This window comes from Equus asinus, chromosome 7 (assembly GCF_041296235.1).
Source record: "Equus asinus isolate D_3611 breed Donkey chromosome 7, EquAss-T2T_v2, whole genome shotgun sequence".
Classification (NCBI taxonomy): Eukaryota; Metazoa; Chordata; class Mammalia; order Perissodactyla; family Equidae; genus Equus; species Equus asinus.
Genome location: NC_091796.1, coordinates 105076201 through 105091504, shown reverse-complemented (window position 1 = coordinate 105091504; position 15304 = coordinate 105076201). Strand labels below are relative to the sequence as shown.

At 52.0% G+C, this 15304-nt stretch overlaps 1 protein-coding gene across 4 annotated transcripts in view; it reads left to right on the top strand.

Moving 5' to 3' along the window:
- Positions 1–15304, top strand: part of WARS1 (tryptophanyl-tRNA synthetase 1) — a 31564-nt gene that overhangs the window by 10908 nt on the left and 5352 nt on the right. For all 4 annotated transcript variants that reach the window (XM_044774328.2, XM_044774329.2, XM_014854560.3 and 1 more), the window contains 6 exons: positions 733–841; positions 5241–5360; positions 5898–6080; positions 11606–11706; positions 13561–13673; positions 13880–14053. In XM_044774328.2, the coding sequence (XP_044630263.1) occupies positions 733–841; positions 5241–5360; positions 5898–6080; positions 11606–11706; positions 13561–13673; positions 13880–14053 (800 nt within the window). The remainder of the gene's footprint in view (positions 1–732; positions 842–5240; positions 5361–5897; positions 6081–11605; positions 11707–13560; positions 13674–13879; positions 14054–15304) is intronic.

Genomic DNA, 15304 nt, shown 5'->3' with positions numbered 1-15304 from the left:
TTCTGAGCCCCTGAGAACACGAGAAAGGTCTCTTGAAATGGGCATCTTTGCGCTCATTTGAATTCTTTCACTTAGTGGTGAGAGTCATTCATTGAGACTTAAGTTTCTCCTCCGGTGACGTTGTGTATGGGGCTAAGAAGCTAAAGTCAGCTTAAGAAGGGTGACTTCTCACGGGTGGCAGGTCGTCATTGCCAAGCCCTTCCTTGCAGGGCTTCCTGCTCGGGAAAGTCCCTCTAGCTCACTGATGGTCGAAAGAGAAGAGACAGAACTCAGCTGTTTTTATCTGAGTCAAAGCTATTTTGCATGATTTAAGTACAGACTATCTGAGTAAAATTCACTTGAAGACAGATGTTAATTCGGTTCAACAGTTAAAACATATTAAAATTATAATTGTCAGTGTACGTAAATTATACCTTAATAAGCAACTGTGTGTGTCTGCCAGAAGTTACTATCTAGACTGCATTCTGGGTGTGTTTTCCATCAAACTCCAGTCCCAGACAATACAGCATCTTATGCTGTAATTGGTTTCCTGTTTTGCTAGTGTGATCTCAGCTGTCATTGTTAATATGAAAGATTTGACTTGTGTTGGGGGAAAGGCCCAGGAGCCGAAGGCCTCAAGAGGTTTGGGTTCGTTAAGATTGCATGGATCGCTAATTTTTCCCCTTCATTTCAGTAATATCCAATCACCATATCTCCCGCTGCCTAAGATAGATTCTTCCAATTTTTTTCCAGTTCGGTTCGGAAGCAGTAAAATTGACCAAGAGCTGATAAACCGCATCGAGAGAGCCATTGGCCAGAAGCCGCACCGCTTCCTGCGCAGAGGCATCTTCTTCTCCCACAGGTCAGGCCTTTCGCCACGGACCTCTCGCCCTTCTTGTTTAGCTCGAGGAATGACTGGGAGGCTCTTCCCTCAGGCTGCCTGGGACTGTGGGGAGAGTGATAGCCAGTTTGCGGGAAACTGGGGTCCGCCTTCTCTCCTGCCAAAACTGTCTGCGGGCTCATGCCCGTCCCTGCCCCTCTGGCCCTTAGTTTATTCACTGTGGACTACCCACCTCAGAGATCGAGGTCAGGTACACAGCAGGTGAGATTCATGCCAGGTGATGTGCTATAAATCATAAAATGTCATAGAAACAAAAGGGATTAGTATGTCCAAGTTCAGTGTTTCCCACGTGATAAGCAGAAGGCTTCCTGAAACTCTGTGCCCTCTTCCTCCTATTATACTAGCCGACTCACGGGTCATATCAAAAGGAAACTAATGGAGTGTACATGGAAGAGAGCATCCCTACCTTAGGCTATAAATTCCAGGCAGATAACATCAGGAAATGGGCAGGTTCCCAAAGCTTCCTGTCTCCCACCCACAGGTCACCTCAGGTTTCAAGACTATGCTCGTGGAATTTAGAGTCCGGGGTGGGGTTGTTGTGTTCTGCTCGCACTCCACGGTCACAGAAGAACGCACACAGGGCCGGACTCGGCAGTCTGCCTGAGCACTTCCAATGCCCCGTGCAGACAACTCCAAACCCCAGTCAGCCCTCTTTCTGGGCAGAATATAGTCAAAGCTTTTTCCTTAATTGAGATTGAATTCACCTTTTTAAAGTATACAATTCAGTGGGTTTTAGTATATTCACAAGGTTATGCAGCATCACCACTATCTAATTCCAGAACACTTTCATTACGCCCAAAAGAAGCCCCCTGCCCATTAGCAGTCACTCCTCATTCTTCCCTTTCCCACCACCGCTGGCAACCGCCAGTCTACTTTCTGTGTCTATGGATTCACCTGTTCTGCACATTCCAGGTAAATAGGATCATACAACATGTGGCCTTTTGTGTCTGGCTTCTTTCACTTAGCATAATGTTCCTCCATGTTGTACATGTGTCGGTACTTTGTTCCTTTTTATACCTGAATAATATTCCATTGAATGGATAGACCCCACATTTTCTTTATCCATTCATCAATTGATGGACATTTAGGTTATTTTCACTTTCTGGTTATCAGTAATGCTGCTCCGAACATGAGTGTACAGGTTTTTGTGTGGCTGTGTTTTTTCAGTTCTCCTGGGTGTATACGTGGGAGTGGAACTGCTGGGTCATAAGGTGGCTGTTATTGAACTTTTTGAGCAACTGCCACACTCTTTTCCATAGTGACTGTATCATTTTGCATTCTCACCAGCAATGTATACTAATAAGGGTTCCAGTTTCTCCACGTCCTCACCAACACTTGTTATTTTCCGTGTTGTGTTTGTTATTGAAGCCATCCTAGTAAGTATGAAGCAGTGTCTCACTGTGGTTTGATTGTCTCTCCCTAATGACTAAGGATGTCGAGCATCTTTTCACGGGCATAGTGGCTATTGTTGTATATTCTTTGGAAAAGTGTCTATTCTGATCCTTTGCCCACTTTCTTTTTTGTGTTTTGGGTTTTTTTGCTGAGGAAGATTCACCCTGAGCTAACGTCCATGCCAGTCTTCCTCCATTTTGTCTGTCGGTTGCTGGCACAGCATGGCTGACAGGTGGTGTAGGTCCATGCCTGGGACCTGAACCCACGAATCCCAGCCACCAAAACAGAGCGTGTGAACTTAACCACGAGGCCACAGGGCTGGCCCTGCCCGCTTTTTAATTGGATTATTTATCTTTTTATTATTGAATTGTACTAGTTGTTTCTAACTTCTGGATACTAGTCTCTTATCAAATATATGATTTGCAGATATTTGCTCTCGTTATGTAGATTGTCTTTTCACTTTATTGACAGTGTCCTCTGAAGCACAGAAGTTTTTAATTTTGATGAAAGCTAGTTTATTTTTTTCTGTGGTTACTTGTGCTTTTGGTATCATATCTAAGAAACGATTTCATAATCCAAGGTCGTGAAGATTTATGCCTGTGTTTTCTTCTCAGAGTGTTTAGTTTTTGCTCTTACTTTTAGGTCTCTGATCCATTTTGAGTTAATTTGTGTGTGTGTGAGGTAGGGTCCAGCTTCATTCTTTTGCTTGTGGATGTCCTGTTGTCCCGCACTGTTCGTTGAAGACTGTTCTTTCCCTCTTGGATTTTCTTGCCCCCTCATTGAAAATCATTGACCATATTTGAAAGGGTTTATTAAATACACAACACAGTCTTGATCACGGCAGCTTTATAGTAAGTTTTGACATTGGACAGTGTTGAGTTCTCCAGCTTTCTTCTTTTCGAGATTATTTTGGTTATTCTAGGTCATTTCCATTTCCAAGTGAATTTTAGGATCAGCTTGCTAATTTCTGTGGAAAAGGCAGCAGGGGTTTTGATGAGGATTGCACTGAACCTGTAGATCAATTCGGGGAGTGTCGCCATCTTAAAATAGTAACTCTTGTGATCCACGCACACGCGCGTCCTCCTGCTCCTTTAGGCCTGTGGTCTCTTTCAGGAGTGTTTCACAGTTTCAGTGTACAAGTCTTGTGCTTCTTTAGATTTATTCCTAAGGTTTTATTCTTTTTGCTGCTGTTGTAAATAGCATTTTCTTAATTTCATTTTTTAGGTTGTTCATTGCTCCTTCTGAAGGAAAAGCACATTCTTGCGTATCTCCCCCATCTCAGTGCTCTGCCCCAGCTCCACTGCACCTTTCACAGGATGTGTGGGGTTTTCACACATCAAGCGGCTTACGGTTGATCGTTCTCACTGCCCTCGTGGCTTGTTTACTTCACTATTGTCATCCTGTAGGCTCTGGGCTTAGGGAGGCATAGGACTTGAAGCTTTTGGCATTCTCACATTTAAGAATGCCTCTTGGTCTCATTTTATCTTCTGTAAAATAGGGGATTAGATGAGATCTCCCACCCACTGTCGAGCTGCAAGTGCTGAACCGTGACTGGGCCCCCGCCCCAGCTGGGTGCTTCCCTGCTGGAAACAGAATGGGACCTCAGTCAGTTCCCTGCCCCCCTTTCTCAGGAACGCCTCGCCCCAGGATGGCACGCGGTTCCCAGAGACTCCCCACAAGGCATCCAGAGCAGCTCGTGTCACAGCTGCATTTTCTTCTCTTCTATAAGCCCATGAAAGTTTGATTTGGTTAATTGTGAGAACCGAAGAAGGACTTGTTCCTTCCGTAATTAAGTTTTTTATTCTTTCCTTATCTCAAAAGCAGTGTGTGATCATTCCATGGGGGAAAAATCAAAGCTAAGCACGAAAAAACAGAACACCCCTAATCCTATCAGCCCAGAGAGGAGCACTGTCAGCCCCTGGCGTGGGGCATGAGGAGAAGTCACTTCTAGACTACTCTTGTGTGGATTCTCCTTCCCAGACCTCTGGGGAAGGTGGCTCACTCTCTTTTATTTTGGGACACTTTGCCCAGAAACAAAGAGCATTCACACCTAGGGGGGCAGTGTTCACACCCAGAGGGGCGGGCAGATGTGGTGTGGAAACAGCCTGCCAGGTGATTCTGATGCACAAGCAGGAAGGGGGACTGTGTGCACTGTCTGTGGACCCCGGTCCTGAAGGAGGGCAGATGATTCCAGAATGACTCCCACTTGAAGACACCTGGTCCCAGCCTGGCTCAGGGAGCCCAACTCAGATCTCCAGCTGGGGACCTCTAAACTCCCTGGGGATGTTCTGTATTCCCCTCCCTAAGTTAGGACTGTATGGAACCCTGCAACTTCCCCAGCCCGGGCTCCAGAGTCTCAGGGCTGGGTGATTCTAAACAAAGATTGTGTAGTGTTGGCCTGCTGTCACTCCCAGGAAAGCAGGTGTAAAGCAGATGGTGTATCGACGTGGATGTTGGAAGAATTCCCAAAGAGTTCCAGTGGCTGCCCAACCATATCTGTCTTGTAAAAATTTTATTCCAGGGGCCGGCCCCGTGGTACAGCAGTTAAGTTTGGCGCTCCGCTTCAGCGGCCCGGGGTTCATTGGTTCAGATCCTGGGCTGCATCTACACACCACTTGGCACGCCATGCTGTGGCAGGCGTCCCACATATAAAGTAGAGGAAGATGGGCGGCATGAATGTTAGCTCAGGGCCAGTCTTCCTCAGCAAAAAGAGGAGGATTGGCAGCAGATGTTAGCTCAGGGCTAATCTTCGTCATAAAAGCCCCTTTATTCCAAACCTGCATGTAAAACTATCAGAGGAGAAAGCATTTCAGTAGAAGTTTCTTGCTGTTTTGATAGCATAGCACCAAGGGTGACAAACTAGTTCTTCTCCATGTTGTTTCGTCTCTTCGTCATTCCCAAATGAGCATTAGCACCTGGATTTTTTTCTCTAAAGTCACACTGTTTCCTTTTCTCCTTTTTCCTTTAGAGATATGAATCAAGTTCTTGATGCCTACGAAAACAAAAAGCCGTTTTATCTGTACACGGGTAGGGGCCCCTCTTCTGAAGCAATGCATCTAGGCCACCTCATCCCCTTTATTTTTACCAAGTAAGTATTGCATCATATGACTTTCCCCACCTTTTAGTGAATCGGGAATGTTAGTTGTAAACCGTGTCTAGAACTGACCAGATAGTACTAGTTCGTGTTTGCTGAGCAACCAAGGTCCTAGGGAATTGGCACCTTTGTGGCTTCTGTTCACTCTGTTCCTGGCGTCGCTTTAGGGGGACACGGCGTGATGGAGAGAGCACAGACCTGTTTCCTCCTCTCCCTGTCTCTGTGACCATAGGAGAGTTCCTTCTCTGGGCCTTGGTTCCTGCATCTGCAGGAGGGAAATAATAATACCTGCCTCATAAAGTATTGTATGGCTTCAGAATCAAGGGTGTGAAGCAGCGGGCACGGAGCCCATGTGCAGGGCCCTCTGCGTTAGTAAACAGAAATAGCCCTCCTCGCTGTCAGCAAGATCCTGCGATTTTGTGGACAAGGAGTTTTGACACACCTTGTTACAGGAACTGTGTTTTCAGATGCAAAATGGCACTTTTCTGCAGGGGAAATGAGGTGTCAGCCTTCTTCCTCTGTGTCTGTTAGGTGGCTGCAGGATGTGTTCAACGTGCCCTTGGTCATCCAGATGACGGATGATGAGAAGTACCTGTGGAAGGACTTGACCCTGGACCAGGCCTATGGCTATGCCGTGGAGAACGCCAAGGACATCATCGCCTGCGGCTTTGACATCAAGAAGACTTTCATCTTCTCTGACCTTGAGTACATGGGGTAAGAAGAAAACTTTTGGTGCCTTTTAGATAATTGGATGCAGGTAGCAAGTCTTCATGACCATAGACAAATCTGAAACATCTGGAATGATCTTGAGGCCTTGTAAATGTTTTTCTCCCTTTCTTAAACATTATGATCTGGTTTACTGGGTTCATTAACCAGTTAAGATGTCCATGCTCAGCCTGTGACAGAGAAATACTTTGACACTTCAGTGTCTCTCCGGGCTGTCAGCCTCGCCAAGTTAGGTCTCGTTCTCTTTCCCAGTGGACCTTTTTCCTCAGAGAAAAGACTCCCTGGTTGCACAGTTCCCTCACAGTCTAGTTTTTAAATCAACCACTTAATAGGCCAAATATTTCAATGTGAAAATCCTTGAATTTACCCTTCTGAAGTCTTGAACTTCATCCCAAGTGCCTACCAAGAAGTATGTCAGAAACGTAAGACTGTGTCAGCTGCGCCGGGAAGAATGCCGTTCAGCTCAGCCAGCATCCGCTGACCACCGAAGACAAGATGCTCCCCTCGAGGCACAGGGGGTCCCCGAGAAGGGATTCATGTGGACACTCCGTCTCACCGTGTGGAGTCTGGCCCTGCTGGCTGAGGGTTCTCGCAGGCCAGGCTGGGCGGGGAGGGCGCGGGGTGCTGTGTGTGAGCGAGTGCAGGGGACCTTCCTGTCTCCGCCTCCCCAGTGTTCCCTTTATAAGCACTGAAGCCTTAGGGAACTAGGTGCCCCAATACAAAATCTGGCCTTTCTGCTGGCCAGTAATGAATTGATTTCCTAGTTTTACCTATTAGGTTTGTAATCACTTCTCTTGTTACTGCCCTGTGGGCATGGAGGCACCGAGGTGACCTTGAAGAAACCTGGTCTTTGAAGGAAGGAAGTAGGCCTGGCTTGGAGTGGCCGTCGATGTCGTCATTGTTACCATTTCCATGGCTCTCTATTTCATTTCTCTCCCCCTGTTCCTTGAAGTGACCGGATCCCGCTGCTTGAACCCACAGACACAGCATGGGTTCTGCTGCTTGTTTTAGGACAGGGCAGCCCTGGTGTTGCCCAGTCACTGGCACCTTTTTGTGCAACCTCTTGCCACCCCCCCCCGAGGCCTCTCACGGCCTCTGGTCCCCCACCAGCCAGCGCCCTCTGTAAACGCAGACTGGGTCTCGTCCCCCACTCACTCCTTTCCCGCTTCTCCATCGTCATCAGGATGAAGTTCTCACTTTCCACTTAGCACACAAGCCTGTTTGTGATCTGGCCTCTTCCTCTCTGGTGTCTCTGCCACCTCTTCTAGGTGGGACAGTTTCCAGTTCCACATCCCCACCTTTGTCTGTGCTCTCCTCTGCCAGAGCTCCCCTCCATGACCCACCACTCCCGGCTCAGGGGAGCCCTCCACCTTCTTCCAAACACGCCATCAAGCGTCACCTTTTCCTGGGAGCTCTCCCACCCGCAGCCAGGCTTAGATGACCCCTTTGTTCCCCCAGCAGCCCAGGCTCCACCTCAGCTACATGTGGTGCAGTGTGGGGGTGGCCCTGTCCCCCTGGGTCGGTAAGACACACAGTCACGGAGTGCTGCCTGTGGCCTCCAGCCCTGAGAGCACAGCAGTGAGCGCACCAAGTCCCGGCCTTGCTGAACTTCGTTGGTGGGGGGCAGAAACGGACACTCTCAAAACACAAAGGTGACTCCGTGGGTCGGCCCGTGGTGGGCTGGGGGTGAGCTTGCCAACCGTCCACGTGGAAAGCCCACCACGTGAGCCACCTGCTTTCGGCACGTCTGAGAGAACGCGGGGTCTGGGCGGCCATTCCTCAGGCTGCCTTCTTCCTGGTACCTGAGGTTTCACATCTTCACCTGTGCTCGGCAACAACTTCCTTTTTTTTTAACTTTTTATTAAGATTATGATAGTGTACAACCCTGTGAAATTTCAGTTGTACATTATTGTTAGTCATGTTGTGGGTGCACCCCTTCACCCTTTGTGCCCTCCCCCCACCCCTCCTTTCCCTGGGTCACCACCAATCAGTTCACTTCGTTTCTATGTTAACTTCCACCTGTGAGTGGAGTCATACAGAGTTCGTCTTTCTCCGTCTGGCTTATTTCACTTAACATAATACCTTCAGGATCCATCCATGTTGTTGTGAATGGGACGATTTTGTCCTTTTTAATGGCTGAGTAGTATTCCATTGTGTATATATACCATGTCTTCTCTATCCAGTCATCAGTTGCTGGGCACTTAGGTTGGTTCCATGACTTGGCTATTGTGAATAATGCTGCGATGAACATAGGGGTGCATGGGACTTTTGGAATTGCTGATTTCAGGTTCTTAGGATAGATACTCAGTAGTGGCATGGCTGGGTCATAAGGTATTTCTATTTTTAATTTTTTGAGGAATCTCCATACTGTTTTCCATAGTGGCTGCACCAGTTTGCATTCCCACCAGCAGTGTATGAGGGTTCCTTTTTCTCCACAACCTCTCCAACATTTGTCACTTTTTGTTTTGGTTATTTTTGCCGTTCTAACAGGTATAAGAGAACTTCCTTTTTCTTTGCAAACGTGGAGTAAAGCAGAAAACGTGTAAACCAAAGGGTCTCTCCTCCCTCTTCTTAGAAAGGCATTTCATTTCGAACCTAAGGTTAGGCGAGACTTAAAAGTTAAACCCTGAGTTTCTTCTAAATACTTGAGGATTTTAGTTTTTCATTGAAATTTAACTCAACATCTAGATGTTTGATTATCAGAGCCCCTTCCTGGTCTTCAGGAGCTGGAGGCACAGCAGAGCCAGCCTGCACCCTCTCTTTGGGTGGGAGGGATGTGGCAAGGGCTCCGTGGGGGAGGAAGTCGTTGGCAGGCAGCAGGTTCCACCCCGTCCCCCCACGTGTTTCTGGCCCCACATGTGGGCCCGGAGAGTCCTCCCTGCCAGGAGGCACAAGGGACAAAGATGCTGCACTGGCAGTCTGGAAGCCGGCGCTGCAGACCCAGCTCTGCACCTGGTTGGCATAGTTCCTTTGGGCGAGTCTGGACTTCTCTGAGCCTCGTTTTCCTGTGAAGTGGGGCATGGGTACTAGTACAAGGCTGTCCAGCAGAGGGTGCAGAGGGCCCTGCCTGGGCTCACGGCCTGACCGCCACTCACTGGGACTCAGCGCTGACTTTCCTCCTCTCTGGCTGCCTGCTCAGCTCGGCTCGGCTCGGCTTGTTAGTCAACAGGCATCTATCAAGCATCCACTAGATGCCAACGTGCTGGGGATACAGCAGCCGACAGAACAGTTGTCCAGCAGCCATGTCAGGTTACCTTCTCACGGGAGAGTCACGCAGGTAACAGACACTAGGACGGGTGATGGTGAGTGTGGGAAGACAGAGGAAGGGGCTCACGGCCAGGAGGAAACAGTGGCTGTGCTGCAGGCGTTGTGAGGCCTGCGTGGTTACTGCCTGGGAAGTGCTTCGAGCCGTGCCTGGCCTGGTGAGCGCCCGGTGAACGGCCCTGTCTAATCCCTATCCCCCTGTGAGCCGTCTCTGGGTGCCTGTGTAAGGGATGGGTGGGGTCAGGTCCTCTGAGTGAGAGGGCTGGTGTTCTCCCCAGGGGCAGACTGTGTTCAGTCATCATTTATGGGATGCAGCGAGGTCTGTTCCTTGTCGCCAGGGGCAAAGCCTCAGCGTGCGGGCACTGTCACTCTGCGTGGGACAGGCACGTGCCCGGGAAACTGATGTCCCTCCTGGGGAGGGCTGCTGCTCAGGGTGCAGCCTTGCACTCCAGCAGCCTGCGCAGCTGGAGTGCCGGGCCAAGGAAGTGACCCGTCCTCCAGGAAAGATCCACGTGGTCTTCTTCAGAAACACTGCTCAAACACCCCCGAGCTGGAGCCAGGAGTTTGGGGATACTGTAGATTTTTCCTTCATGGGGGCCTTGGGGACCATGTTGTGCAGCGTGACCCCAGGTAGAAGGGTGTGGCCCACCCAGCCAATTTGCCCTGGAGGGTTTACGGTTGCCCCACCCTAGGGATGCCTGGAGTCTTAGCTGGCCCCTGGGGCAGGCGGCTGCTTATCCTGGCCGAGTGTGAGCAGCATGAGGCTGCTGCTGTCCGCGGAGACCCACCCCTCTGTGCCAGCAACCGTGTTTCGGCAGCCGGCAGGGCCGGCACCTTTCCGGGCGCCCATTGCTCTCTGCTCTCTGTTGTTCCCATTGCACTGAGCGGGCCCGGCCTGGGAAGACCTTGCGTGTTGCTCCTGGTGTGTCTTCTCTGGTCTTCTCTCTGTAGCACTATTCCCATCCTGACCAGTGCCCCAGGGCTGGAGCTTGGTGGGCAGTCAGGCTAGCTGCTCAGGGAAAGCTGACTCCACCTCCCCCTCCCCTTCCCCGTCCCTATCTCCGTCCCTGTCCCTGTCCCCGTTCCCATCCCTGTCCATGTCCCACTGCTGAGTGGGAGTCTGCTCAACTCAGAACAGACCCTGGTGTGGTGGCCTCTGCCTTTACACGCCTCCCTGCCTCCTGGCTGCCCCGACCCAGGCACCAGTGTCCCTGTACCCCGACGCTTTCACCAGCCTGCCCAAAGACATTCAGTGGTGGTCCATCCTTGGCCAAGTGTTCACCTCATCAGAAGCTGGGAGATGTGGTGAGAAAAGCACAGGCCTTGGGGCCAGACACGCCTGGGTTTGGATCCCAGCTCGTGTTCCCGCTAGTTCTGTGACGTGACCGGGCACCTCTCTTGTGAAGTAGGGGTGCAGCCGCCCCTGGAAGGGCAGTGCCTATGCCCCTGGAAGGGCAGTGTTGGCGGTGCTCAGCCCAGCTCCTGCCACACTCTGCAGACACTAGGAAACGTTAGCTTTCTCGCTCTTCCCTTTTCATCCTTATGGTCCCTGACACTTGGCAAGGCGTAGGGAATAAAGCTGCTGAATATATTAGTCAAAAGATGCAGTGTAAGAAGCCACTCTGGGTTCTACCCCCTCCCCATGTTTGCTTTGTCCTCAGCCTAGTTCCCTCTGGTAGCAGAATGGCTGCCACAGATCCAGGCCTCCTGTGCACACCCCCTTACCATCCAGAAGAGAGAGTCTGGTTGTTGAACCAGCCGCTGTGGCCCAGACCTGTTGACAAACCCTCCTTCCTGGACCCGTCGTTTCTGTCCAGATGCCCCATCTAGCATCAAGTCGCAGGTAGTCTCCCATGACACCGAACACAGTCCATCTCAGACAAAAAGCTTCGTGTGGCTCCCAGACTTGAAGCTCCATGGCACACTCAGCCATTGGCCCTGGCGGAATTTAAATATTAAATGTTTCATGTTAGCCGCTGGGTCTGAATCTGGTTGTGTTCTTGACTCACTGGCTGGTAATCTTGTGTTGGTTTCACGCTGGTTTCCACCCTTCCCGGTCCACTCCGCTGTTAAAGGCACGTCCACTTTGCGTGCTGCGGGTACCTTTGCCCACTGCTGGCTGCTGGGCCCCTTCCTCCCCAATCCGTGTCCTCACCCATATCTGGTCCACAGAGGTTGCCCATCTGCTGCTTTGCCCTCAGCGGGAGGCCACCCACTGGACCTGAGGTTTGATTCTGATGTCTTTGCAGGTCAAGTTCAGACTTCTACAGGAACGTGGTGAAGATTCAGAAGCACGTTACCTTCAACCAAGTGAAAGGCATCTTCGGTTTCACCGACAGTGACTCCATCGGTAAGGAGCCCGCTGCTGCCCCGCCCCACGGCCATCACAAAGGAGTGGCAGCGTGGAGGCTGGGCTGGTGGACGTGGCATCTCTGGCCGAGCTGTCACTGAGATGGGAGCATGTGCACTTTGTCTCTTCAAGTAGTAAACCCAGAGGTGGGTTTTCCCAGAACGTAATGAGCTAGGATGATGCCTTCGGCCACATTTCTGGGCCACGTGGAGCTGTACTTCAGGTTACCATCTGTCCCTCTCCTCAGTCCTCCATTTGAAGGTTTAGAAGAAAGAAAGAAAAGAGTATGGGTGATTTTGGCATGCCATTATTGGCTCCCTGGACCTCAGTGTCCCCATCTGGAAGAAGGGGCTTGACTCGAGGCCCGCAGAGCCCACCCCACCCTCCCTCCCTTGGCCCCCAGCTCATAGGCTCATGTTTTCCTGCCCTGTGCATGTTTATGTCCTGTCCAGAGATTTCTGTGCCTCTTTCAGATGCGTTGGCCTTCTCTCCTTTCAGAACGTAGCTCCTTGAGCTGAGAATCAACCCTTGAGACTGGTGGCTGGGTCTCCTAATCCCCCACACCTGGGGCAGCTCCCAGGCTGTGTCCACTGGGCTGCGGGAGGGAGTGCCCTCCAGGGCCTTCTGGAGGGGCCTGCGAGTGTAAACGCGGAGAGAAGCGCCACGGGGAGGCCCTGCCAGGAGGCTCGGCACATCCACAAGCCTGACGTCCCGGTCACATTCACTCCCGACAGTTGGGGAGTGAACCCTGTGCTTTTGAAAGGGCTCTGTCCCTGGAGGCCCAGCTGGCAGAGGGAAGCTGTCTCAGTGGAGGCTGCACCGTGCGAGTGAGGAGACGGTGGACATAATGAATAGCTGTACACACACAGTTTGCTGCCAGGAGACCTGGGTTTGAATCCCGGCTCAGCCAGCTGCTTGCTGTGTATTGGCTTTGGCAAGCCATGTCAGTGAGCCTGAAGGTGCACGGTGTAAAATGGGGGCGATGGTGGTGCCTTCTCGTAGAGTCGTGAGGAGTCGAGGAGCCCAGGGAGGGCCCTGAGCACAGAGCCTGGCCCCCGCCTGCAGGGAATGGCCACTGCCACTCTGTGCTTTAAGGGGGCGCTGGTGGCAAGGGCAGCCATCCACTTGGTCCCCCAGAGGAAGACAGGAACCCAGAAATGGGGTGTCTCTTTCTGAAGTGGGGTGAAAACAGCTGCTAGGAGAGGGCCTCACAGGGTCAGGACTTTCAGGGGAGAGGAGAAGCAGCACCCCGAGCTCACCTGGCAGCACTCACCACAGCTGGGGCTGCATTCCCAGCTCAGCTGGAGCGTGCGTGCGTGCGTGCCGGCCCAGCCCCGGGAGCCCGGGACGCCTGGGCGGCCGAGAACCCAAGTAGCACGGCTGGGGTGGACTGCTGTGACACCCCTTGTCAAGGGTCCACTTCTGCAGGTCTAGGCAAGTAGCAGTAGCAGCATTAGCAACAACATCCAAAATGCTGGGAACAGTTTTGTGTACTAAGCCGTCATAGTCGATGGTTGAAGAGGAGGAACCACCTGCATGCCCGATGGGGAGAGGGCGGCACTTTCCCTGGTCGGGATCGCTTCGGCAGCAGCGTGGGTGGGCATCACAAAGGGGAAGAGGGCAGGGGACTGACGAGTGTAGCCACAGACTGCGCGGAGTAAAACAATGGGCGGCAGGAGGCTCCAACTGGGACTGTCGATTTCTTCTTTCCACTTTCCTGTGGTTTTCAGATTTTCTCTAGTGATTACAACTTTTCTAACGGGGAGAAAGCCTCCTTTTGTGCGTCACTCTCCCTGGGTTAACAGCCGGAGCAGGAGCGGGTCTCGTCTGAAAATGTTCTGTCCTCGCTTTCAGGGAAGATCAGCTTTCCTGCCATCCAGGCGGCGCCCTCCTTCAGCAACTCCTTCCCCCAGATCTTCCGGGACAGGGCGGACATCCAGTGCCTCATCCCGTGCGCCATTGACCAGGTCAGGAGGCACCACCGGGTTTCTCAGTCCGGCTGTGGCAGGAGGTTCCTCGCACTTGGCAGTGGGAGGCCGGGGGTTGGGGGGTGGATCAGTCGTTACACTAATTGGAGACTCAGGAGCTTCCTGGAAAGGCCCTCGCGTGTTGCTCAGGGCTGAGGGCTGGCCCATTCCTTCCAGCTGTCCTCCAAAGGCCCCTCTCCCCGCAGGATCCTTACTTCAGGATGACGAGAGACGTCGCCCCCAGGATCGGCTACCCCAAACCAGCCCTGCTGCACTCGACCTTCTTCCCCGCCCTGCAGGGCGCCCAGACCAAGATGAGCGCCAGCGACCCCAACTCGTCCATCTTCCTCACGGACTCGGCCAAGCAGATTAAAAACAAGGTGAGCACGGCTGGGCAGAGGCGCAGCCCGCACAAGCAGATCCACGCCTGGGAGAGGCGCCCACGCACCCTGCTGTCCTCTGGGCGTCCTGGGATTCCAGGACCAGGGCCCGCTCCCTGCCAGCTTGAGGCAGCCTGCCCCTGTTCCCAGATTTAAGGTAAATTCATTTTGTTTGTGTCCTCTCGTTTAGGCAAAACTTTAGTGTTGTGTTTTGTTTTTTTTTTGCTTTGCTTTTCTCACCAACCCTCTACTCTGGAAGCAAAGTCATGCCAGTTTCGTTTAAAGTTACGATTAAACAATAGCAAAAACGTTCAGACACTTCTGAGCACCGGCTGTGTTCCAGGAGCTGGCCCTGGTGTTTTCTGCTTTCGTTTCTCTCCGGGAGATAGTGTGTTCCTTCTAGCGATGAGGAAGATGAGGCCCAGAGAGGAGGGCCAGCTTGATCTAGTTTCCGCTGCTGGAACCAGCAGGGTGCCCTGCTGGCCCCGGAGCAGCCGTTCCCAAGGTGGGGCTTTGGGGCCAAGAGTTCTCGCTGAGATGCAGCGACGTGTCCTCTGACAGGACGGTCGTGTCTGGCTGGGGAGTGCTGTGCCCGGCCGGCGTGCTCTGGGTGCTCAGTAAATATTGGTCAACTCACCAGAGAAACTCACGACAGGCGTTGAACTTCCTTGTTTGTCAGGGCTGCACTTCGGCTGCTCAGCACTGAAGTGCGAGTGTACGGACACTCCCCTCGCTGTCGAGCAAAGCTCTTGACATTTTATTTGGAACCGAGTGTGTGTTCGCGGGTTGGAAGATTACAGTAGGAGTGACGTAAACTGTATTTGAGGCATGTAATGCAACCATCTGGGTCACTCCCCGAGCCCTGACCCTTCTGGAAAGCCCCCAGCAGGTTCTGGTTAACAGCGGGGGAAACCCATAATACCAAAACTTTCATCCAGGAAACGGCCGCCGCCACCTCTCCAGCCCTCGGTTGGAAGCTGCTGTAAACAGGGCTTTTTCTTTCCCTTTCACTTCTGGCTGAACTTGTAGCTCGTGGAGCGCAGAGGAGGGCGGGGGAGCACCGGTTCCTTCCTGCAGAGAAGTCGTTTGGTTTTGTTTTGAGAAGTTGTTTTAAAGAAGTCATTCATGGCTGTGGGCATTCTCCATTGACTTAGGGGCCAGCAGTGAGTGTGAGGTCAGGGACCACACAGGCTGCAGGACCACCAGGGTCACGAGCCTGTGGGGCAGGCCAGGCCCTCGTTCTCAATCCCC